This window comes from Oncorhynchus mykiss, chromosome 29 (genome assembly GCF_057628025.1).
Source record: "Oncorhynchus mykiss isolate SJ-2025 chromosome 29, ASM5762802v1, whole genome shotgun sequence".
In the NCBI taxonomy this organism is placed as follows: domain Eukaryota; kingdom Metazoa; phylum Chordata; class Actinopteri; order Salmoniformes; family Salmonidae; genus Oncorhynchus; species Oncorhynchus mykiss.
The window spans coordinates 10,629,568-10,653,805 of NC_143050.1; the positions used below are offsets into that span (position 1 = coordinate 10,629,568).

The window sequence follows — 24,238 nt, forward strand, 5'->3', positions numbered from 1 at the left end:
AGTGTAAAATAAATTAAGAATTTGGCCAGGATTTTACATCTGCATTGCTTGCTGTTTGGGGTTTTAGGTTGGGTTTCTGTATAGCACTATGTGACATCTGCTGATGTAAAAAAAAAGAGATTTATAAATACATTTGATTGATTGATTGATTGATTGTTGCAAGTGTGTGCAGACGGATGGATTATACTGAAGAAAGGTGTGTAGAAGCATGACAGTCTCTGAGAGATGGCGGAAGTGGATGCTGATTGTGGTGGGGATTATGATCCCAAGAGCCCTGTAAGGGTGAAGGAGATTGAGGTGGAAAAACTTAAGTGGTCAATCGAATTTCCTATGTGGAGGTGATTAAAAGTGTTGAGAAAACAAGTGACGCTAGTAAAGACATGGTATTGGATGGATGTCTTGCCTGTGGTAAATGTTAGCTGCCAGTCAAAAGATACCTTGTGTGTTAAAAAGGAGGATTTTGTGGCGTTCATTGCCACAGTTCTAAACTCAAGTCTCAAAGTCAAAGAAACTGGATATTATTGTGGCTGAGGCAGAAAGGTTTTTGGTACTGTGTAGGGATCAGATCTGTTTTGTTTTTAACAGAGCATTTGTTTGACTTAGTTTACTTATTTTTTGTAGGTCGTTTTAGTTTTTGTTAGTTTGTTCCGTTTTTCCTGTTTCCATCCCACACATAAGAGGGAGGGTGTACACTAAATGGTGCAAACGCCAATATACCATAGAAGAAGAAGACTCGCCGTCTGTTGGAGTGATCAATTTTCGTGAACAGGTTGATGTACTAAATAAATTGGCCTGGCCACTGAGTGTATGTAAAAAAAAAAAGCCTAAATATTACGACACTTCTAGTCAATCAAATAAGCCTCACGTAATTCGACACTCTCTCATTCACCTCCATACAAAAAAAGGGTTTAACTCACGTGGACACATTTTGGGCGGAGTAAATTCTCTCGCTTCGCCTCTTCATCTGATTACCTTGAAAACAACGGTCGGACATCTTGGACGCAGTGTCCAATTCTTGAATTTATACCAGTGGTCGAATCAGCAACTAGTGCTTTGAAAACTTCCTCGGAGTATCGGCGCTCCGGTATCACGAGTCCCATCACGAAGCCTCTAGCTCGACCGAACAAAGTACATACCATAACATATATTTTAGTATTTCTTAGCTACTGTAGTTAGCAACAACAATGAGAAACTGCTGTGCGGTGAATTGTGCTAATCGAGCTGGTCAAGGATGGAGATTCTTCACTATACCAAGAGGATCTCATCCCTTCCAAAAGAATAGAAGACGGTTGTGGCTGCAAGCCATAAAACGGGTGGATTGGGGCCCTGATGGTCTGAGGGGTGATTATAGCTTGTGTGGAGCTCATTTCATCTCTGGTAAGTATGCTTTGCCTAGTTAGCAAATGCTAATACGTTTGCTAGTTAAAGATAAAATGACGGAATTAATAAAAATAACAGCGCAATACCCGCCTTTGTTTAGCTAAAAAAGTTAGGGTATAGGGCTGGAGAAATGTACTGAACCACTGAAATTCACGTGTGTCGTGAACAGCGTGAGCAACAATAGTGGGATCGGCTGTTCGCCTTTAAAATAAAGTTACCCTGTTGACATTTATGCAAACTGATAAAAATGTAGTAATCATCACACAATTGGACTAGATAGACCCACATGGTTGGAATGTTAACTTTTTTTTTTAATCAACAGACAATAATTCGTTAATTTGACAACGTATTAGAAACGTATTAGACTTCATAATTGCATTGTGGGCAAAAGTTACAACCTTACCCCATTTCATGGACCCAAGACCCATAGGTATCAGCCTACACAGTGACACCCACAGATTACAATTCTTGAAGAGTATACACAAATATTAGCGTAGTACCTTCTTATCGTGGGACTTCAGTATCTCCACCTTTTCCTGTTGAAAAGCAATATCCCAATTCTAAATACAGTCAAGTACACACACTGAAGGGTAAATTAATGCTTTGAGCAAAATAGTATTTATAGACACAACTGCAAACTTCAATAAGTAGGGCAGAGGTAGGCAACCCGTTCCTGGATTGCCACAAGTACTGCAGGATCTAATAAAAATGTATTTGTCACATGCACGGAATACAACAGACCTTTACAAGCCATTAACCAACAATAGAGTTAAAAAAAAAACATACTTTTAAAATTATTTCCTAAATATAACACAATACAATAACGAGGCTATATACAGGGGGTACCGGTACCGAGTCAATGTGCGGGGGTACAGGTTAGTCCAGGTAGTTTGTACATGTAGGTAGTGGTAAAGTGAGGGGGTGTCAATGTAATAGTCCGGGTGGCCTTTTGATGAATTGTTCAGCAGTCTTATGGTTTGGGGGTAGAAGCTGTTAAGGAGCCTTTTAGACTGAGACTTGGTGCTCCGGTACCACTTGCCGTTCGGTAGCAGAGAGAACAGTCTATGACTTGGATGACTGAAGTCTGACAATTTTGGGGGGGCTTTCCTCTGACACTGTCTAGTTGGGCATTCAAGGAGCTGGTTTGATGGGAAGTTGTGATGTCAATAGAGAACAAAAGAGGAAAGTGTCCCCCCCCTCGTGCCATGTCATGACTTACCTGGACCACTTAATGAGAGATGCCTTTTGTTAATAATCAGGTGTCAAATGAGGTGAAAAAGGAGAATAGAGTGCCATTTTAACTGTGGGAAATCAACTTACTATTCGGGTCTATTGTGTGAATGGAACATATTGCGATTTGTTTTTATTTTTTATTTCACCTTTATTTAACCAGGTAGGCCAGTTGAGAACACCTGTATTTAACCAGGTAGGCCAGTTGAGAACACCTGTATTTAACCAGGTAGGCCAGTTGAGAACACCTTTATTTAACCAGGTAGGCCAGTTGAGAACACCTTTATTTAACCAGGTAGGCCAGTTGAGAACACCTTTATTTAACCAGGTAGGCAAGTTGAGAACAAGTTCTCATATATATATATATATATATATACCGGACACTTGAGAAATTTAACCAACCCAAAAAGCATTCCTTGCATCATCACATTTGCAGAGACTGATGTAAGACAGCCTACTATTCAGAATGTGATGAGTAGATTGGCTAGTCATGATTTAGGTTTATAATACAACTGAATCACTGTTCTCAAAAAAGACTGTTCAATGCGTGGCTGAGTGGCGTATAGAGTAGAGGCCTGGGCTATAGGCCATATCAGACATGCTTCTTCTTTCTTTGCACGGGAAAACACATTTCATACAATTCTACTACACGTTGTATGACTGGAGACATCAGCTGAATCTTTTCTTAATATGACAAATGACAGGGTAGCCTACTCTGCTGACAATGACAGATCTATAACATCAACGTTGTCCATATAAACAGGCCTAAGGGGAGACACAAATAGAATACTTTTCGAATGAACTGTAGTTCTTTCTCCCATCTTTTCATTCAGACTCAATCATGGACACACTTACTTAAATATAGGTTAAATAAAATAAATCAATTGAACAGGTCAGGGTTCCATAGTCCTAGGCAGAAACTGATTCAGCTGCACGACCAGGTGGACAGGGCCAACCAGGCAGGATAAACCCCATCCACCCCACACCACCAGAGGGATAGGCTGATACCTTTGGATCTTGGGTCCATGAAATGGGGGTAAGGCTGTACATTGCAATATGAATGTATTGAATGTCCAATACACACAATAGACTGACTGGGAAGGTGATTTCCCCAAACTGAGGCTATAAAGTGTTTTACATTTACGATGTTTACAAACGTTGGAGTAAAACAAGAGTATATTGTGGGTTCTGATGTGGTATGACAGTTGAACTAAGCTCATGAGGCATTTATAAGTTACTGCTATATTCTTCAAGAATCAGTGGGTGGCCTCCCGGGTGGCACAGTGGTCGACGGCACTGCATTGCAATGCTAGCTGTGCCACCAGAGATTCTGGGTTTGAGCCCAGACTCTGTCGCAGCCGGCCGGGACCGGGAGGTCCATGGGGTGACGCACAATTGGCCCAGCGTCGTCCGGGTTAGGAAGGGTTTGGCCGGCAAGGATATCCTTGTCTCGTCGCACGCTAGCAACTCCTGTGGCGGGCCGGGTGCAGTGCACGCTGACCAGGTCGCCAAGTGTACAGTGTTTCCTCTGTCACATTGGTGCTGCTGGCTTCCGGGTTGGATGTGCATTGTGTCAAGAAGCAGTGCGGCTTGGTTGGGTTGTGTTTCGGAGGACGCATGGCTCTCGACCTTCACCTCTCCCGAGTCCGTACGGGAGCTGCAGCGATGAGACAAGACTGTAACTACTACCAATTGGATACTGAGAAATTGGGGAGGAAAAAAGGAGTAAAATAAAATGTAAAAAAAAGAATCAGTGGGTATATATCATTCAATTAAGGATTCTAGCTTTGAAGGAATAATTCACAAAAATGACATATTGGTTTCCATACTGTTGAAGGAATTTAATTCCTCTGTTTTAATTCCCAATTACAATTAAACACTCTGTCAATTCATAAGAATTTGTAAGACCCTTATTTTATAGGAATGGACAGAGCCCCGGTCTTAAAAGTCAAGTAACAGCCTTTATTCAAGAGAGTACTGCCACAATACAGGTTACCACAGGTTATAAACTGATAATTACGTCCTTTAGTTCCAGCCCCAATCCGTGCCATATCCGTTCCAGTACAAAGTTTCTCTCCAGCCTTCCCACATCCGTCTCCCTACTAATTTAATTTACGAGTCAAGGTTTTCTTGTGTAGATAAGCATTCTAGCCAGTCTGATTCATTTGTACCAAGGAACAGACCGTCATTGTTACTAAACTCTTGACCACATTCACTTCAGTACTGGGATCAGATAAGAAAATTCATACATATACAGTAACATTTAGTATTTTGATTAGTAGATATACAGTAACATAATATTATTCTGTTTAGTACATCCTGATTTGAAATGTATACATAATTAGTCATTTATAGATAAAAATTCCCTTAACACATACCCTGCAAAGGACAAGCAATTAAATGTTTTGGTTTCGTTTACCATGTCACTGTTTCCAAATGTGAACTTCTTAGCAGGTCAATGGCACCGATATTATCCTTTTTTTTAAATTGATTTTATTTTTATTTTTTTTGCTTCATGTCCAAATCTTCTATAATGAACTACATTGACCTACACAATCAATTCTAGATACTTAGGGATGATTTTGACATAATTTAGCAAGCCAAGATAAAATAACCTTCTAGTAAGTCATAAGTTTGCTAGCCAGTCCATTCACTAATCACCAAAAATATTTTCTTTCCAACCCAGGAGAACCTTCTATGGACTACGACAGCCCCGATTTTGTTCCATCAATATTTCCCCAAGGCAAACAGACAAGGTATGTTTGTATTCATTACATTTTGTGTTTTCATTTTAAATGCGTTTTCATTCAGTTGCTAATTCTCACTTGAGCTCTACTGTTGTCCCCTAGAAACTCAAGAAAGACGAGATGCAATAAAGCACAGTCTGACGGCAGTGCTGTTGCCATGGCAAGTCCAGACACAGAGGTCGATGTCCTTCCTGACTGTTCTGAAGGTACACAGTAATGTTAACACTTAGGCTTTGACATTTTAAGGCGTTAGTGCTGAGCGATTAACCAAAATGTCAGTTATGTTTCAAGTTAAACAATTTAAAGGCAATGCTACCAAACACTAAATTAGTATATGTAAACTTCCGACCCACTGGGAATGTGATGAAATAAATAAATGCTGAATTAAATTAATTCTCTCTACTATTATTACATTTCACACTCTTACATTTTCACATTCTTAAAATAGTGGTGATTCTAACTGACCTAAGGCGGGGCATTTTTAGCCGGATTAAATGTCAGGAATTGTGAAAAACTGAGTCTAAATGTATTTGGCGAAGGTGTATGTAAACTTCTGACTTCAACTGTATAAACTCAGCAAAAAAAGAACTGTCCTCTCACTGTCAACGGTGTTTATTTTCAGCAAACTTAACATGTGTAAATATTTGTATGAACATAAGATTCAACAACTGAGACAAACTGAACAAGTTCCACAGACATGTGACTAACCGGAATGGAATAGGGAGAGGGAAGGGGTCAAAATCAAAAGTAAGTCAGTCTCTGGTGTGGCCACCAGCTGCATTAAGTACTGCAGTGCATCTTCTACTCATGGACTGCACCAGATTTGCCAGTTCTTGCTGTGAGATGTTACCCCACTCTTCCACCAAGGCACCTGCAAGTTCCCAGACATTTCTGGAGGGAATGGCCCTAGCCCTCACCCTCCAATCCAACAGGTCCCAGAGGTGCTCAATGGGATTGAGATCCGGGCTCTATGCTGGCCATGGCAGAACACTGACATTCCTGTCTTGCAGGAAATCGCGCACAGAACGAGCAGTATGGCTGGTGGCATTGTCATGATGGAGGGTCATGTCAAAATGAGCCTGTAGGACGTGTACCACATGAGGGAGGAGGATGTCTTCCCTGTAATGCACAGCGTTGAGATTGCCTGCAATGACGACAAGCTCAGTCAAATGGTTCTGTGGCACGCTGCCCCAGACCATGACAGACCCCCCACCACAATATTGATCCCGTTCCAGAGTACAGGCCTCGGTGTAATGTTCATTCCTTCGAGACGATAAACGTGAATCCGACCATCACCCCTGGTGAGACAAAACCTCGACTCGTCAGTGTAGAGCACTTTTTGCCAGTCCTGTCTGGTCCACTGACGGTGGGTTTGTGCCCATAGGCAACGTTGTTGCAGATGATGTCTGGTGAGGACCTGCCTTACAACAGGCCTACAAGCCTTCAGTCCAGCCTCTCTCAGCCTATTGTGGACAGTTTGAGCACAGATGGATTGTGCATTCCTGCTGTAACTCAGGCAGTTGTTGCTGCCATCCTATAACTGTCCCGCAGGTGTGATGTTCAGATGTACTGATCCTGTGCAGGTGTTGTTACACGTGGTCTGCCACTGGGAGGACGATCAGCTGTCCATCCTGTCTTCCTGTAGCGCTGTCTTAGGTGTCTCACAGTAACGGACTTTGCAATTATTGCCCTGGCCACATCTGCAGTCCTCATGCCTCCTTGCAGCATGCCTAAGTCACGTTCACGCAGATGAGCAGGGACCCTGGGCATCTTTCTTTTGTTTTTTTTCAGTCAGTAGAATTTCCTCTTCAGTGTCCTAAGTTTTCATAACTGTGACCTTAATTGCCTACTGTCTGTAAGCTTTTAGTGTCTTGGCAACCATTCCACAGGTGCATGTTCATTAATTATTTATGATTCATTGAACAAGCATGGGAAACAGTGTTTAAACCCTTTACAATGAAGATCTGAAGTTATTTGGGTTTTTACGAATTATCTTTGAAAGAGTGCTGAAAAAGGGACGTTTCTTTTTTTGCCGAGTTTATCATATATATATATGTGTGTGAACTGTTTGCCTCAATGTGAGTTAGTGGGAATTGAGTATGTAATGAAGTAATACCTCAAATTGAAATGATAAAATACCCAACATGATGACTTGCTGCATACCAAAAATTCTGGAATTTGGTGATGCCATCTCTTGTTCAGCACAATCTCAGTCGGGGCCAGATGAGCTGGTGATCCTCTTTCTAGCGAGTCCTTGGAATGAGGATCTTCCAGACTGCTGTGGTTACATTATCCCAACATTTTTATTTTTTTATTTCACCTTTATTTAACCAGGTAGGCTAGTTGAGAACAAGTCCTCATTTACAACTGCGACCTGGCCAAGATGATAAAGCATAGCAGTGTGAACAGACAACAACACAGAGTTACACATGGAGTAAACAATAAACAAGTCAATAACACATTAAGAAAAAAAAGTCTATATACATTGTGTGCAAAAGGCATGAGGAGGTAGGCGAATAATTACAATTTAGCAGATTAACACTGGAGTGATAAATGATCAGATGGTCATGTACAGGTAGAGATATTGGTGTGCAAAAGAGCAGAAAAGTAAATAAATAAAAACAGTATGGGGATGAGATAGGTAAATTGGGTGGGCTATTTACCGATGGACAGCTGCAGTGATCGGTTAGCTGCTCAGATAGCAGATGTTTAAAGTTGGTGAGGGAGAAGTCTCCAACTTCAGCGATTTTAAAATACTTTTTTTTAAATTTTTTTATTATTATTATTTTTTTTAAATATTTATTTTAAATGTTTTTTTTTTGTTGCAATTCGTTCCATCAGTTGTGCTTGTTGACAAACAACATTGTGTCTGCTGTAAGTTAGATAGTCCAGCTCGTCATTGATGATCTGGCTTGGCTACTGCATCTCTCTCTCCCTCCTGTCCCCTCCCCTGTTATCTCACACCGGATCAGCTTCCTCCTCCTGCAGCACAGTCTCTCCCGTTGTGCAGAGGAATAAAATAAAGAATATCCGACTAGTGAAATTATTTCACACGCCCATCCCAAGTTTGAGCCCTGCTTTGGTAGTTTCCCCTCAAACACAACACTTGTTAAGTTAACCTTATTATTCTTCTTTTTTTTCAACAGTGCTGCATGGTCCTGATTGTTACCATAGTGACCAAAGCACGCTAGATCCGAAGCTGGAGGATGAAAGTCAGACTCTGGACCTGAATATCAAAGAAGAAGACGTGGATAATTTTATGTATCTAAGTGAGTATTCGTATCAGATTCAGTATTGGGCCTGTTGGGATCAATAATAGTACCGAGAGATGAGTTTCTTTTTGAGGTTTCGGTTAAAAAAAAATATTATCACAGTTTTCTATTTAATTTGTTTGTTTTTTTAAACATAATGAAATATAACCTTGAAATGATTTTAGAGCCTTTTTAATTGAAATTCCATAGTCTCTAACAACATAGAACACAACTATTAATAAGAGCCCCATGATGGTAGTGACTTCCCATTACTGCTTAGCACATTACTTTACATCAGTAAAATATTTCAGTTGTGTATATTACTTTTCTTTGATTATTATTTCATTAAGTCATCTCTGCTCAGACAGGAGCAGCCAACCATCTAACGTTGTCCTCTGTCTCTCTCTCTGTCTAACCTTGTCCTCTGTCTCTCTCTCTGTCTAACCTTGTCCTCTGTCTCTCTCTCCGTCTAACGTTCTCCTGTCTCTCTCCGTCTAACCTTGTCCTCTGTGTCTCTCTCCGTCTAACCTTGTCCTCTGTCTCTCTCTCCGTCTAACCTTGTCCTCTGTCTCTCTCTCCGTCTAACCTTGTCCTCTGTCTCTCTCTCCGTCTAACCTTGTCCTCTGTCTCTCTCTCTGTCTAACCTTGTCCTCTGTCTCTCTCTCTGTCTAACCTTGTCCTCTGTCTCTCTCTCCGTCTAACGTTCTCCTGTCTCTCTCCGTCTAACCTTGTCCTCTGTCTCTCTCTCTGTCTAACCTTGTCCTCTGTCTCTCTCTCCGTCTAACGTTCTCCTGTCTCTCTCCGTCTAACCTTGTCCTCTGTGTCTCTCTCCGTCTAACCTTGTCCTCTGTCTCTCTCTCCGTCTAACGTTGTCCTCTGTCTCTCTCTCCGTCTAACGTTGTCCTCTGTCTCTCTCTCCGTCTAACGTTGTCCTCTGTCTCTCTCTCCGTCTAACGTTGTCCTCTGTCTCTCTCTCCGTCTAACGTTGTCCTCTGTCTCTCTCTCCGTCTAACGTTGTCCTCTGTCTCTCTATCCGTCTAACCTTGTCCTCTGTCTCTCTCTCCGTCTAACCTTGTCCTCTGTCTCTCTCTCCGTCTAACCTTGTCCTCTCTCTGTCTAACCTTGTCCTCTGTCTCTCTCCATTGAGTTATACTATTTGTTGGCTAGCTAGTAGCTGCCCATGCTGCAGAGCTGACTAAATCACTTTTAGTAGTTCTAGAATAAGTAGATAAGGCGTACTTTCAAGTCTGCTACAACTATCAATCGGGTAGAGCTACCTCATGAGCTATCAATCTCTCTCGTCTCTGTGTCATGTACATTCCTCTCTCATGCGGTCTGGGTGTGGAGCTGGGAAGAACTGCCGCAATGGATTCTAGTCATTGTAGTAAATTCAAAGAACAAAAATAGGACAGCCCTCTGAATAACCTTAACATTTGTGCAATAAAAATGTTTTTCTGTCCTATTTTTGATCTTTTGTATTATATACGAGAATTCAGCACCTGATCTAAGTTTATTTAAAGGTGGAGTCGAGCACCTTGCTTCTTTTCATAGTAGTTAATTACCACTTTTCTGAGCTGAACTAGGTTGAATATTTGCCTATTGAAAACTACAACTCTACAGCTTCGTATGATTTCTCTCTAGAGAACTAAATGGAATTAAACTAATTGATCCGATGTCGGTCAATTAGTTGTTTAAAAATTACAAATGTTGGCTAATTGCTCAGCACTAACAAATAAGGTGTCAGAACGAGAGTAAACAGGAAATCAATCTGACTTCTTCAGTGATGCTTGTTGTTTATATTCTGTCTAGACTGTTCTGGAGTTCTGAAAGAGGAAACGTGGGAGTGTCCTCAGCCTGGGAAAGGGGGTCCTGACTGTAACCATAGCGACCTAAGCAAGCCAGATCCAAAGATGGAGTCAGTCAAGATGGAGGATGAAAGTCAGCTCCAGCGTCTAACTGTTAAAATCAAAGGAGAAGAAGAGGAGGAAACTTATGGCACTGAATGTGGCAAGACCTCTTTGTCAACAAGGAATCCGCTCACGTCCACTGGAGAGAATTCTTACCATTGCTATGACTGTGGGAAGAGTTTCAGTCAACATTCAAACTTAAAACAGCATCAGAGAACACACACAAGGGAGAAATCTCATAGCTGTTCTGACTGTGGAAAGAACTTCAGTCATAAGGGGAGTTTGGTATACCACCAGAGAATACATACAGGGGAGAAACCGTATAGCTGCTCTGACTGTGGGAAATGTTTCAGTCAAAAGGGGAGTTTGTTATACCACCAGAGAATACATACAGGGGAGAAACCGTATAGCTGCTCTGACTGTGGGAAAAGTTTCAGGCAAAAGGGGAGTATGGTACAACATCAGAGAACACATACAGGGGAGAAATCCTATAGCTGCTCTGACTGTGGGAAGAGTTTTACCGCATCTTCTACTCTAAAGAACCACCAGCGTAAAACACACTAGAGAAAAGCCTTACCATTGCGCGGACTGTGGGAAGAGCTTCAATCGACATCAACATTTCTCACAACATCAGAGAACAGTGTGTTGGATGCAGATTGGTTGTTTCAGATGTTGTGCCCAATAGAAATTAAAAGTAAATAATGTTGTCACTTTTATTGTAAATAGAATATATTTCTAAGCACTTCTACATTAAATGGATGGGACCATGATAATTGTGAATGATGAGTTAGGCATAAATATCATGCTAACTAACCTCTGTTGTTGTTGTAATGGTAAGAGGCTATGTCATGGGGGTATGATATTGTTTGTGCGTCTAACTTTCTCACTCATAATTATTCCCGATTTTTAATTCAGAACTATCTGTAATCATGGTAGCATCCACATTAATGTAGATTGTGTTTTAGAAACATATTATATTCTCATTTACAATAAAAGTGACTCCAAAATGACAATACGTTATTTAACCATTCATTTCTATTGGGGGAAAAAAATCTGAAACAACCAAAATAAATAACCAATGCATCCAATACGTTTGTAGAGTCACAGGCTTGATGTAGTCATTATGTGCTAGGGATATGGGACCAGATACTAAGTCTGGCCACTTTAATACACACACACACTGGGCTTTTAAAACGCATTCAGACCCCTTGACTTTTCCCACGCGTTGTTACCTTACAGCCTTATTCTGAAAATGGATTAAATAAATACAAAATCCTCAGCAATCGACACACATTACCCCGTAATGACAAAGCGAAAACAGGTTTTGAATTTATTTTTAAAAAAAAACAGAAATACCTTATTTACATAAGTATTCAGACCCTTTGCTATGAGACTCTAAATTGAGCTCAGATGCATCCTGTTTCCATTGACCATCCTTGATGTTTCTACAACTTGATTGGAGTCCACCTGTGGTAAACTCAATTGATTGGACATGATTTGGAAAGGCACACACCTGTCTATATAAGGTCCCACAGTTGACAGTGCATGACAGAGCAAAAACCAAGCCATGAGGTCTAAGGAATTGTCTGTAGACCTCTGAGACAGGATCGTGTTGAGACACAGATCTGGGGAAGGGTACCAGAAGGTCGCTGTAGCATTGAAGGTCCCCTAGAACACAGTGGCCTCCATTCTTAAATGGAAGAAGTTTGGAACCATCAAGACTCTTCCTAGAGCTGCCCGGCCAAACTGAGCAATCGGGGGAGAAGGGCCTTGGTCAGGGAGGTGACCAAGAACCCTCTGACGAGAGCTCTAGAGTTCCTCTGTGAAGATGGTTGTTATTCTGGAAGGGTCTCCCATCTCTGCAGCACTCTACCAATCAGGCCTTTATGAAGAGGCACCTAAAGACATGAGAAACAAGATTCTCTGGTCTGATGTAACCAAGATTGAACTTTTTGGCCTGAATGCCAAGTGTCACATCTGGAGGAAACCTGGCACCATCCTTACGGTGAAGCATGGTGGTGGCAGCATCATGCTATGGGGATGTTTTTCAGCAGCAGGGACTGGGAGACTAGTCAAGATCGAGGCAAATTACAGAGACCTGCTCAGGACCTCAGACTGGGGTGAAGGTTCACCTTCCAACAGGACAACGACCCTAAGCACACAACCAAGACAACGTAGAAGTAGCTTCGGGACACGTCTCTGAATGTCCGTGAGTGGCCCAACCAGAGCCCAGACTTGAACCCCGTCTAATCTTTCTTTGGAGAGACCTGAAAACAGCTGTGCAGCAACGCTCCCCATTCAACTGAACAGAGCTTGACGATGTGCAGAGAAGAATGGGAGAAACTCCCCAAATACTGGTGTGCCAGGCTTGTAGCGTTATACCCAAGAAGACTCAATGCTATAATCAAGTACTAACAAAGTACTGAGTAAAGTGTCTGAATACTTTTTGTAAATGTTTTGTTTTTTATTTATATATATTAGCAAAAATTCTAAACCTGTTTTTGCATTGTCAGTATGGGGTATTGTGTGTAGATTTGATTCATTTAAAAAAATAATAATACATTTGTAATGTAACAAAATTTAGAAAAAGTCAAGTGGTCTGAATAGTTCCCGAAGGCACTGTATAAGTGAGTTTGTCCCAATACTTTTAGTCCCCTCCATTTTAGGTGACCATGTGCAAAAAGTTCTTTTAACTTTCAAATGTTCACCCAGATGAAAATACCCTCATATTAACCTCGTAGTCATTCTATAATTCCAAATCCAAAGTGCTGGAGTACAGAGACAAAATTAATTCATTGTCACAATACATTTGGAACTCACTGTATTTTTTTATAATTTTAATTGAAAATAATCACAAATGATTTGATATTTAGATAATGGTTGCAGTGGATCTTTAAGCTGGCACAGTGTTCTTCATTGTGGTCTTCATCAATGCTGTTAAAATGAACATTAACCACATTTCCATCCACAGTTTTTACGTGAGTAAAGTCATACCGTATAAACATTTTTTATCACGACAGCTGTGATGGAAACGAGTAGTTTTGGTACAATTTTATTTTTTGTGTCAAATTATTTGGGCAAGAAATGGTGGTGGAAATATTGGTATAATATATAGAGGAAACGTTGGAGTCCCACTATTACTCTGGAAACCATGAGTTTATTGTTAAAGATTAAATCAATTATGATGATCTTCAGTGCATGGTCATCTTGATGCTCCTTTCCAATAAAATTAAAAGTATTGTTTTAAATATACTTTAAGTAGCCAAATTAAAAGTATAAATCATATCAAATTCCTTTAAAGTATATTAGGCAAACCAGACGGCACTTTTCTTGGCTAGCCAGGGGCACACTCCAATATCCAGATACCATTGAACACGCGCTTTGTTTGTGAGTCCGCCAGATCTGAGGCAGGAGGGAAGACCAGGGTTGTTCTCTTGTGAGTCCGCCAGATCTGAGGCAGGAGGGAAGACCAGGGTTGTTCTCTTGTGAGTCCGCCAGATCTGAGGCAGGAGGGAAGACCAGGGTTGTTCTCTTGTGAGTCCGCCAGATCTGAGGCAGGAGGGAAGACCAGGGTTGTTCTCTTGTGAGTCCGCCAGATCTGAGGCAGGAGGGAAGACCAGGGTTGTTCTCTTGTGAGTCCGCCAGATCTGAGGCAGGAGGGAAGACCAGGGTTGTTCTCTTGTGAGTCCGCCAGATCTGAGGCAGGAGGGAAGACCAGGGTTGTTCTCTTGTGAGTCCGCCAGATCTGAGGCAGGAGGGAAGACCAGGGTTGTTCTCTTGTGAGTCCGCCAGATCTGAGGCAGGAGGGAAGACCAGGGTTGTTCTCTTGTGAGTCCGCCAGATCTGAGGCAGGAGGGAAGACCAGGGTTGTTCTCTTGTGAGTCCGCCAGATCTGAGGCAGGAGGGAAGACCAGGGTTGTTCTCTTGTGAGTCCGCCAGATCTGAGGCAGGAGGGAAGACCAGGGTTGTTCTCTTGTGAGTCCGCCAGATGTGAGGCAGGAAGGAAGACCAGGGTTGTTCTCTTGTGAGTCCGCCAGATGTGAGGCAGGAGGGAAGACCAGGGTTGTTCTCTTGTGAGTCCGCCAGATGTGAGGCAGGAAGGAAGACCAGGGTTGTTCTCTTGATAAGTGTGTGAATTTGACCAATTTCCTGTCCTGCTAAGCATTGAAAAATGTATGGAGTAAAAAGTTATTCAGTGAAGTAATAGTTTTCTAAAATAAATATAAAGTACAGGTTCCTACAAAAAAAATGACCTAAGTAGTACTTTACACCACTGCCTCAACCAAAGTAAGCACATTTGTTTTTTTAACGGAACAGTTTTTGTGATAAATCGGTAGAGTTTTTTATTCGGTGCAAAACAGCACGTCATCAGCAACTGACTGTTTGGTGGAAACACCACTGCTCAAATTGGATGGAAACTTAGCTAGTGACTCACTGTGGAAAACATGGTAACGATTAAAAGTGTCATCATTGATTGGGCTTGCAAAGAGCTCACCAGTTTGTTGTCCTAAAACCTGGAAATTATACTGAACAAAAATATAAACACATGTAAAGTGTTGGTTTCATGAGCTGAAATAAAATATCCCAGAAATGTTCCATACCACAAAAAGCTTATTTCTTTAAAATGTGGTGCACACACATTTACCTCCCTGTTAGTGAGCATTTCTCCTTTCCCAAGATAATCCATCCACCTGACAGGTGTGGCATATCAAGAAGCTGATTAAACAGCACGATCGGTGCACCTTGTGCTGGGGACAATAAAAGGCTACTCTAAAACGTGTCGTTTTATCACACAACACAATGCCACAGACGTCTCAGGTTTTGAGGGTGTGTGCAATTGACTGCAGGAATGTCCACCAGAGCTGTTGCCAGATCATTTATGTTAATTTTTCTAACATAAGGCACCTCCAACATCATTTTAGAGAAGTTGGCAGTACGTCCAACCGGCCTCATACTCGCAGACCACGTGTAAGGACCTCCACATCCGGCGGGATCATCTGAAGGGGAGTATTTCACTCTATAATAAAGCCCTTTTGTGGGGAAAAACTCAGAATGAGTGGGTGGGCCTAGGACTGCGCCCCTGCCCAGGCATGTGAAATCTATAGATTAGGGATGAATTAATATTTCAATTGACTTATGAACTAACTCCATAAAATCTTTGTTCAGCCATCCCTATAGGATAAATGAAGAACATTTGGTCTGAGTTTGAAGAGATGTTAAATATTTTGTCCTGAGATAAGAGCACTGAACATGACCTCAATGAAGCCTTTTTTTTATTTACTAATTCTTCAATTAGTGACATTAGCTGAGGATTATCAAACAGAACCGATTAGGTCTCCTAAGCCTGTGTTTTATCACAGACCTTATTTTCGCCTTTTCTCCAACGAACCACGGCAGAGTTAGTGGCTACAAAAAGATGCCATTACCATTTCTCTCTCTTGAATGTCTTTTGAAAATAAAAAGGTTGTGTCTGAAGATATCACTACAGTAGATAAGTTCTCAATTCCTCTCAAAGCTCATTGGAGGAGAGGATCCAAGGTCCCCTCCCTCGGACTTCCTCCTCCAATGAGCTTTGAGAAGTAAAGGACAGAGGAAGAACTGGGGTGCGTTCAGTTCGCTTCAACATTTGCCATGCCGTGTGGTTTATACTGAATGACACGTGGTTTGGATGGTGAGGTGTGGCCTGATTAATATGGGTGTGAACATCTGAAATGTCAAAACGAATGCAGCACACCGTATGGGATCTGCCCTCACCATAATCACAACGGTTCTCAACCGGTCGTTCTGTACAGAACCATTTCCATTGAATTCAACATGGCACACAGTTCTCTCGTCATGTCTATATTTCATACGTAAAGAACTACTTTGTTGTCCTATTGAGAAACAATCGGAGTTAAGTTGTCATTATTTATTGGTCACAGTTTAAGCACATAAAAAAATTAGAATATTTACAGATTTAAAATGAAATGACATTTCTGCACTGTAAAATACTCCCAACTATTCAACTCACATTAAGCTCCAGGGGTAGGAACCATACATAAATCAAAAAACAGTAAAGTGCATATTTGAGAAACCTCCCCATATCATTGTTATTTCTGATAGAAAGGGAAGGGAGAAACTGCACTTTTCAGTCCCCCACACACACACACACTTCCTATTATGTACACAAAAGTGACAAACAATTTAAAACTTATGGAGATATTCTGCCGCACAAACAGTTCAGACTCCAACCAATAGAAAACAAAAAGGACACATCCTAAAATGATGACTCAAATACACACTACATACAGTATGCAACAAGAAACATTACACATCCTAGGAGTCACTACATACACGATGCCCTAAAGAGATCAGCTTTGTGTTAAGCTATAATCCATCGAGCCTTCCAATGATCCTAGAGGCGGCTGGCATATTGTCCACACATCTGACTATCATCTGCCAGGGAAGGTGGTAGGGGCTAAGGGAAGTGGCTGGCGTTTGACCAGCTCTCATCACTCTGTGTCTCTCACGCTCTCTCACACACACACACACACACACACACACACACACAGTGAGGGTCACATAGTGTGGTAGAGGGTGCTGACAGTCCGTTTCTTCAGCCTACGTAGGGGGTGTGTCCTTCCATACTGCTGTCGTGTTGCCACGGAGATCAGGTCAGACGTTAGCGAGAGGGCATGGCCAGAGTCAGGATGTTTCTCCTTCTGCCAGCCTTGATTGGACGTAGGAGAATGCAAGTGTTCTGAGGGTGTGTCCCCGCTCTCACAAGGCCTCTCCGCTCTGTTGGTGAGGGACTCTTGCCTGCTGGTCGAGACAGAAGGACACAGGGCATTGTGGAACAGCACCCTCAGTTTCCTGGAGGACTCGTCAGCTTCTGTGGAAGGAAGGAGAAGTTCCACAGCGGGTGTCGCCGGAGAGGTGGGGCTAATATCCCAATTGCTCAGGTCATTGGCCGACAGGTCTAAGCAGCCCAGCTTAGCCAATGAGGCAGAGCGCTTCATCAGGGAGGGCGGTGTCAGCCCAGCCTGGCGAATCCGTGCCTCCACCTCCCTGGCTCTCTGCCTGTCGCCACCCCTGACCCTCTTCTGCCTCGCCTGTGTACCTTCCCCCCACACCTGGCCCACACACCTGGGTACCTTGGCTCCGCCACCGCTCACCTGGCGAAGAAACGCCCCCAGCTCCCGCAGAGTTTCCCATGTCTCCCTCATGTCGTCGTCACCGGGGGGTCCTCGACCCGGGAGACTGTCCCAGTCTGTGCCCGACTCAAACTCTGTCACCCCCTCCAGACACAGGAAATCCACTGAAGAGAGGGGGGCGAGGGCAGAGTTTAGGGTAGGATGGAGAGGGGTGATGGGGGAAGAGTGTTGAGGGGTCATGGGGGTAGGGTGGAGGGTAGATGCAAGGCTGCCATCAAGGTTGTGTTTGTGCATTTGGACACTGTCTTCATGTAAACCTTCTCTCCAAGCCTCCTGTCCTCCATCTTCCTCCATAGGACTACAGCCCCGACCCTTTTCCTGCACAGTGCTGACCTCTGACCCCTGCGGGCAGAGTGGTGCATTCTGGGGGTTGGAGTTTGTCTCTGGGAAGGGGTGAGAGGCAGGAGGGGAGTGTTCTCTTGAGTGAGGGAAGAGGGGGGAGCGACGATGGGGGTGGGTGGGGGGGAGGGGAGGTGGGGAAGGGGAGTCCTGCCTCATTCGCTGCTCCAGCTGTTGGGTGACGCGGCGCACAGAGCCCATCGCCCAATCAGCAGAGTGAGGGGCAGGAGGAGAGTGGGAGACTGCTTCCATCTCTTCTGCTTCGTCCTTCACTTCCTCTTTGACAACGTCCACTTCCTGCTGTGACTCTGCATCTTTGCCCTCTACTTCCTGATTTGACTGACCCACTTCGTGGTCCTGGGAAGCAGTAGGCTCTGGTTGGCTGGGAGGGGCCACAGTGTGCGTCATGGACTCCAGTTCTGTGACTATGAGGTGAACAGAGACAATGCTCTCCTGAGAGAAAGAAGAACAGCAATCAGTACAATAAATAACAATATAGAAGTAGTCATTTTGCAAGTTGGTAGCCTAAATTCATTTTCTTAAGATCCCCACTAACACCACTGGGTGGCGATGTTGGAGAACACAAACTCACAACTGAATCTATTAGGTACTCATATCTTCAGGGCATGGATTCTACCAGTCAGAAACGTTCCACGGGCATGTTGTTCCATGCTGATGGCATCATGCAGTCGCTGCAGATCAGACTGGCTCATCTTAGTTAGCATTTATTTCTTTTTTTGCCCATAGATTGTAATTTTTTTGTCACTCAAATATCACATGAATACACATTAGACATGACAAAATGTGTAGAATTGCAGGAAATAAGCTTTAAAGCTAAATTCTTTCCAACAAGAGCAGTGTGAACAGTTTGTGGTGTCATGAACGGTGCTTGTGCCCATAGAAATAGAGGTGGGTGCTAGCAGGAGGTGCGGGATGTTCCCCAATGCTGGAAGGGGGGCCACGAGTGAAAACGTTTGGGAATCCCCGATTTAGCAGATGCTGTTATCCAGAGTGACTTACAGACAGATTTTTCACCTAGTCGGCTCGAGATTTGTACCAGCAACCTTTCGGTTACTGGCCCAACGCTCTTAACCCGCTAGGCTGACAGACATCCAGTTTTTAGCTGTTAGGAGTGGAACACATCCGTGACAAAGAGCAACGACTTGTGCATTCCGTGATGCCATTCTGCACACCACTGTTGTACTGCACTGTTGTCTGTCTGTTTGGGGCCCGCCTGTTAGCCCCTCTCTGCCGCGGACTTGATATCTTTTGTTTATCGTACCGTTCTCGGTAAACCCAAGACACTGTCGTGCGTGAAAAGCCCAGGAGGGCGGCCGTTTCTGAGATACTGGCACCGACAATTATACCACGCTCAAAGTTGCTTAGGACACCTGTTTTGCCCATTCTAACGTTCAATCAAACAGTAACTTAATGCCTCGATGCCTGTCTGCCTGCTTTAAATAGCAAGCCACAGCTCCTCACTGTCTGTAGGAACGATGCATTTTTGTGAACAGGATAATAACCTGTCCGGTGAGTGTATTTCTATATGAACATGCTTCTGTGTGGAACAGTTGTATTGCAACTACAGATAGTCAAACCCTAATTAAATCACAAATTGCCTTTATTACAGTGCAAAGACCCATCACAGGATTTGACCAAAATCATTAAAATTGTCTCACCCTCTTCCTCTCCTCGACCTCCTCCTCCTCTCCCTCCCCAGTCGCCACAACAGAGGGGTCCTCCTGCTGCTGCTGCTCCTGTCCTGGATCCCTGGGTATGGGCTGAGGTGTCTGCTGCAGTGCCTGATCAGAAAGGCAACGGGTCCTCCCATCCTGAGTCAGGCCCTGAAACTTCTCTCTGGCGCTGAAGAAGTTGATGTGGTCTGTCCCAAGAGCCGAGGACCCCTCCGCCTCGAGAGCAGGGTCCTGAGGGGGGGCACTGGGCTGGCTAATGATGAGTACCTCAATACTGGAGGGTTGTTGGGATGCTGAACTATCCAATGATGCCCCAGGTAACCGCTCGTCACAGTCTAGTTTCTTGTCAGGCACTGGTGTGGACGGCTCTTGTGGTCCTGCAGTTTGTGTGCTTGTTTCCGGGGTCATCGACGATGACTCAGGCACGGATGGTGTCACCTGCAGCTGGCAGTATTTTTCCTTAGGCAAGGTGGTGGACGGCTCCTTGGCTTTCGGAGTCTCGTCTTCATCGGAGGAGGTTGGAAGGGCGGCGGGGGAGACAAGGTGGTGTTGGATAGGGGGCGGATGAGGGCGCCTGACCGGCACGGTCTCCGCCACGGTGACAGTGGAAATGTCAGGCACCACGGTGGCCGCCCGCGGCTGAGGGAGAGGGGTTGAGTGGTCCTCTTCATAATCACACAGGCCGTTGGAGAGAGGGGGTGACTGGGAACACACAGACTCCCCATGGGCCTGGGAACCAGTGGAGGCAGTAGTAGCTGCTGCTGTTGAACGATTCTGGTCCCCAGTACCCAATGACTGGTCCCCAGTACCCAATGACTGGTCCCCAGTACCCAATGACTGGTCCCCAGTACCCAATGACTGGTCCCCAGTACCCAATGACTGGTCCCCAGTACCCAATGACTGGTCCCCAGTACCCAATGACTGGTCCCCAGTACCCAATGACTGGTCCCCAGTACCCAATGACTGGTCCCCAGTACCCAATGACTGGTCCCCAGTACCCAATGACTGGTCCCCAGTACCCAATGACTGGTCCCCAGTACCCAATGACTGGTCCCCAGTACCCAATGACTGGTCCCCAGTACCCAATGACTGGTCCCCAGTACCCAATGACTGGTCCCCAGTACCCAATGACTGGTCCCCAGTACCCAATGACTGGTCCCCAGTACCCAATGACTGGTCCCCAGTACCCAATGACTGGTCCCCAGTACCCAATGACTGGTCCCCAGTTGTGGAGGTCAACAGAGCATCAGTCCTAGTCTCCTGGTTAGTGTCCAGATTATTCTCCTGGGTAGCAGTAGCATTGGGCTGGCTACTGGACTGTACCACCTTCCCTGCACTAGAAGGGGTCCCACACTCAGAGATGGACCGCACCACCTGGCCCGTGTTGGAGGGGGATCCCAGCGGCTGCAGCAGCTCCTGCAGGGAGGGGGCGGCGGGGCTGTTACCCTGGTTACGAGGGTCGGAGCGGCCCAGGGTGTGGGGGTGTTGGACGGTCTTACATAGTGGCTCGTGGTGCTCCGATAGGTCACTGTCCGAGTGGGAACGCCACAGCTTGTTGTGTCTCTGCTTACTGGGGGTGGGGTAGTGTGTGTGTAGAGAGATAGAGAGGGGGGTGGAAGAGTGGTAGAGAGAGGGGAGAAAGGGTAGTGGGGGAGAGAGAGGGTAAGAGAGAAAGGGGGGGTGGAAGAGTAGTAGAGAGAGGGGGAGAAAGGGTAGTGGGGAGAGAGAGGGTAAGAGAGAAAGGGGGGGTGGAAGAGTAGTAGAGAGAGGGGGAGAAAGGGTAGTGGGGAGAGAGAGGGTAAGAGAGAAAGGGGGGGGTGGAAGAGTAGTAGAGAGAGGGGGAGAAAGGGTAGTGGGGAGAGAGAGAGGGGGAGAAAGGGTAGTGGGGAGAGAGAGAGAGAGGGGGGGGTGGAAGAGTAGTAGAGAGAGGGGGAGAAAGGGTAGTGGGGGGAGAAAGGAAAGAATGACCGAAGAGGAAGAAAGAGGGAATCGAGAGATCAACATTAAATACTAGTTTCTGGTAGGCTCCTCCATCCAGCTCCATACCAGACTGGCTGCTCATTGGCTGACTGAAAACTGACTCATGGGCCCCGCTGACTCATTGGTAGTTCCCCTGACTCATGGGTAATTCACACACGTGTACAAAACATTAGGAACATATTCTTAACATTAAGTTAAAACAGCCTCAAAACAGTCTTAATTCTTTGGGGCATGGACTCTACAAGGTGTTGAAAGCTTTCCAAGGTGGCTGGATGACCTTTGGGTGGTGGACAATTCTTGTACACACGAGAAACTGTTGAGTGAAAAACCCAGCAGAGTTGCAGTTCTTGACACAAACCAGTGCGCCTGGCACCTATAACCCGTCTCCTCTCCTTCATCTACACTGACTGAAGTGGATTTAACAGCAGGAAGGGAACATGGATTCACCTGGTCAGTCTCCTCTCCTTCATCTACACTGACCGAAGTGGATTTAACAGCAGGAAGGGAACATCGATTCACCTGGATTCACCTGGTCAGTCTCCTCTCCTTCATCTACACTGACTGAAGTGAATTTAACAGCAGTAAGGGAACATGGATTCACCTGGTCAGTCTCCTCTCCATCTACACTGACCGAAGTGGATTTAACAGCAGTAAGGGAACATGGATTCACCTGGTCAGTCTCCTCTCCATCTACACTGACCGAAGTGGATTTAACAGCAGTAAGGGAACATGGATTCACCTGGTCAGTCTCCTCTCCATCTACACTGACCGAAGTGGATTTAACAGCAGTAAGGGAACATGGATTCACCTGGTCAGTCTCCTCTCCATCTACACTGACCGAAGTGGATTTAACAGCAGTAAGGGAACATGGATTCACCTGGTCAGTCTCCTCTCCATCTACACTGACCGAAGTGGATTTAACAGCAGTAAGGGAACATGGATTCACCTGGTCAGTCTCCTCTCCATCTACACTGACCGAAGTGGATTTAACAGCAGTAAGGGAACATAGAGTTACCTAGATTCACCTGGTCAGTCTCATGGAAACAAAAGTGTGTTTCTCACAACTATCATCTGCTTAGAACGTCTTCACTAGGTGTATTAATGTGCTGTAAGTGGCAAACAATGCAACCTGAGTGAGAGAGAGAATGGGTACGTGTGAGAGAGAGAATGGGTACGTGTGAGAGAGAATGGGTACGTGTGAGAGAGAATGGGTACGTGTGAGAGAGAGTGTGAGAGAGAATGGGTACGTGTGTTAGCTAGTGCAGTGTGTACCTGGCCAGCAGTATGCCCTGGTACTCCTCTAGCTGTCTCATGAAGGAGGGGTTAGGTTTGGTGACAGCACGTCGCTCCTTAACGTAGTTGAATGCTCTCTCCAGGTCCCAGCCGTACTCCTTCATAGCGTAGGCTATCACCGTGGACGCAGAGCGACTCACACCCATCTTACAGTGAACCAAACACTTAGCTCCTGCTTTCCTACAGGGACACAGACCGAGACATTATTTAACACAGACACACTCTAGAACTGGTTAAGGTAATGACATGGGAGCACAGAGATCAGAGACGTTAGAGAGATAGACAAAAGTTGGTAGAGAGAAACACAGAGACCCATCTCTAGAAATATGAGAAAGATGTGAGTGAAAGTTAACGTGGCGAGAGAGTTGAGAGAAAGAGAGTTGAGAAAAAGAGAGTTGAGAAAAAGAGAGTTGAGAGAAAGAGAGTTGAGAGAAAGAGAGTTGAGAGAAAGAGAGTTGAGAGAAAGAGAGTTGAGAGAAAGAGAGTTGAGAGAAAGAGAGTTGAGAGAAAGAGAGTTGAGAAAAAGAGAGTTGAGAAAAAGAGAGTTGAGAAAAAGAGAGTTGAGAAAAAGAGAGTTGAGAGAAAGAGAGTTGAGAGAAAGAGAGTTGAGAGAAAGAGAGTTGAGAGAAAGAGAGTTGAGAGAAAGAGAGTTGAGAGAAAGAGAGTTGAGAGAAAGAGAGTTGAGAGAAAGAGAGTTGAGAAAAAGAGAGTTGAGAGAAAGAGAGTTGAGAGAAAGAGAGTTGAGAGAAAGAGAGTTGAGAGAAAGAGAGTTGAGAGAAAGAGAGTTGAGAGAAAGAGTTGAGAGAAAGAGAGTTGAGAGAAAGAGAGTTGAGAGAAAGAGAGTTGAGAGAAAGAGAGTTGAGAGAAAGAGAGTTGAGAGAAAGAGAGTTGAGAGAAAGAGAGTTGAGAAAAAGAGAGTTGAGAAAAAGAGAGCGTTGAAAGAGAACGAGTCCACAGAGGCCGGTCCAGTAGTGACTCACCTGGCTCTGGAGATGAACTTGTAGGTGTCGTTCCAATAGGCCAGCAGGTCTGTAGCCTCCTCATCATACACACGGATGTTATGATACTCAAACACACCTGGGAAGAAGTTGTCAATCTCCCTCGTCACGTTCAGAATATACTGCACACTGAGGAGGATGAGGGAGAGAAAAGGGAAGGAGTGAAGGGAGAAAGAGGAACAAGGGCAGGAGAGAGGTGACCAGGTTGTCATGATAGAGAGGCAAT

At 44.4% G+C, this 24,238-nt stretch overlaps 2 protein-coding genes across 3 annotated transcripts in view; one reads left to right on the forward strand and one right to left on the reverse strand.

Annotated features, from left to right (window-relative positions):
- Positions 1-925: 925 nt before the first annotated feature.
- Positions 926-15,124, forward strand: LOC118945348 (uncharacterized). The gene is made up of 5 exons (XM_036968210.2): positions 926-1,377; positions 5,297-5,366; positions 5,460-5,563; positions 8,504-8,626; positions 10,418-15,124. The coding sequence occupies exons 1-5, from the start codon at positions 1,185-1,187 to the stop codon at positions 11,077-11,079; spliced, it is 1,152 nt and encodes a 383-aa protein (XP_036824105.2). The 5' UTR covers positions 926-1,184; the 3' UTR covers positions 11,080-15,124.
- A 1,284-nt stretch (positions 15,125-16,408) lies between these two features.
- The window catches only part of LOC110510230 (uncharacterized), a 43,054-nt gene continuing 35,224 nt past the window's right edge, over positions 16,409-24,238 (reverse strand). For both annotated transcript variants that reach the window (XM_036967361.2, XM_036967360.2), the window contains 4 exons: positions 23,995-24,141; positions 22,994-23,194; positions 19,727-21,311; positions 16,409-18,500 (listed from right to left, as the gene is read on the reverse strand). In XM_036967361.2, the coding sequence (XP_036823256.2) occupies positions 17,073-18,500; positions 19,727-21,311; positions 22,994-23,194; positions 23,995-24,141 (3,361 nt within the window). In that variant the 3' untranslated portion in view covers positions 16,409-17,072. The remainder of the gene's footprint in view (positions 18,501-19,726; positions 21,312-22,993; positions 23,195-23,994; positions 24,142-24,238) is intronic.

Coding starts and splice junctions, on each gene's coding strand:
- LOC118945348 (XM_036968210.2), top strand. CDS start 1,185: ATGAGAAACTGCTGTGCGGTGAATTGTGCTAATCGAGCTGGTCAAGGA. Junction 1,378..5,296: donor TGGAGCTCATTTCATCTCTG/GTAAGTATGCTT, acceptor TTTCCAACCCAG/GAGAACCTTCTATGGACTAC. Junction 5,564..8,503: donor CCTTCCTGACTGTTCTGAAG/GTACACAGTAAT, acceptor TTTTTTCAACAG/TGCTGCATGGTCCTGATTGT.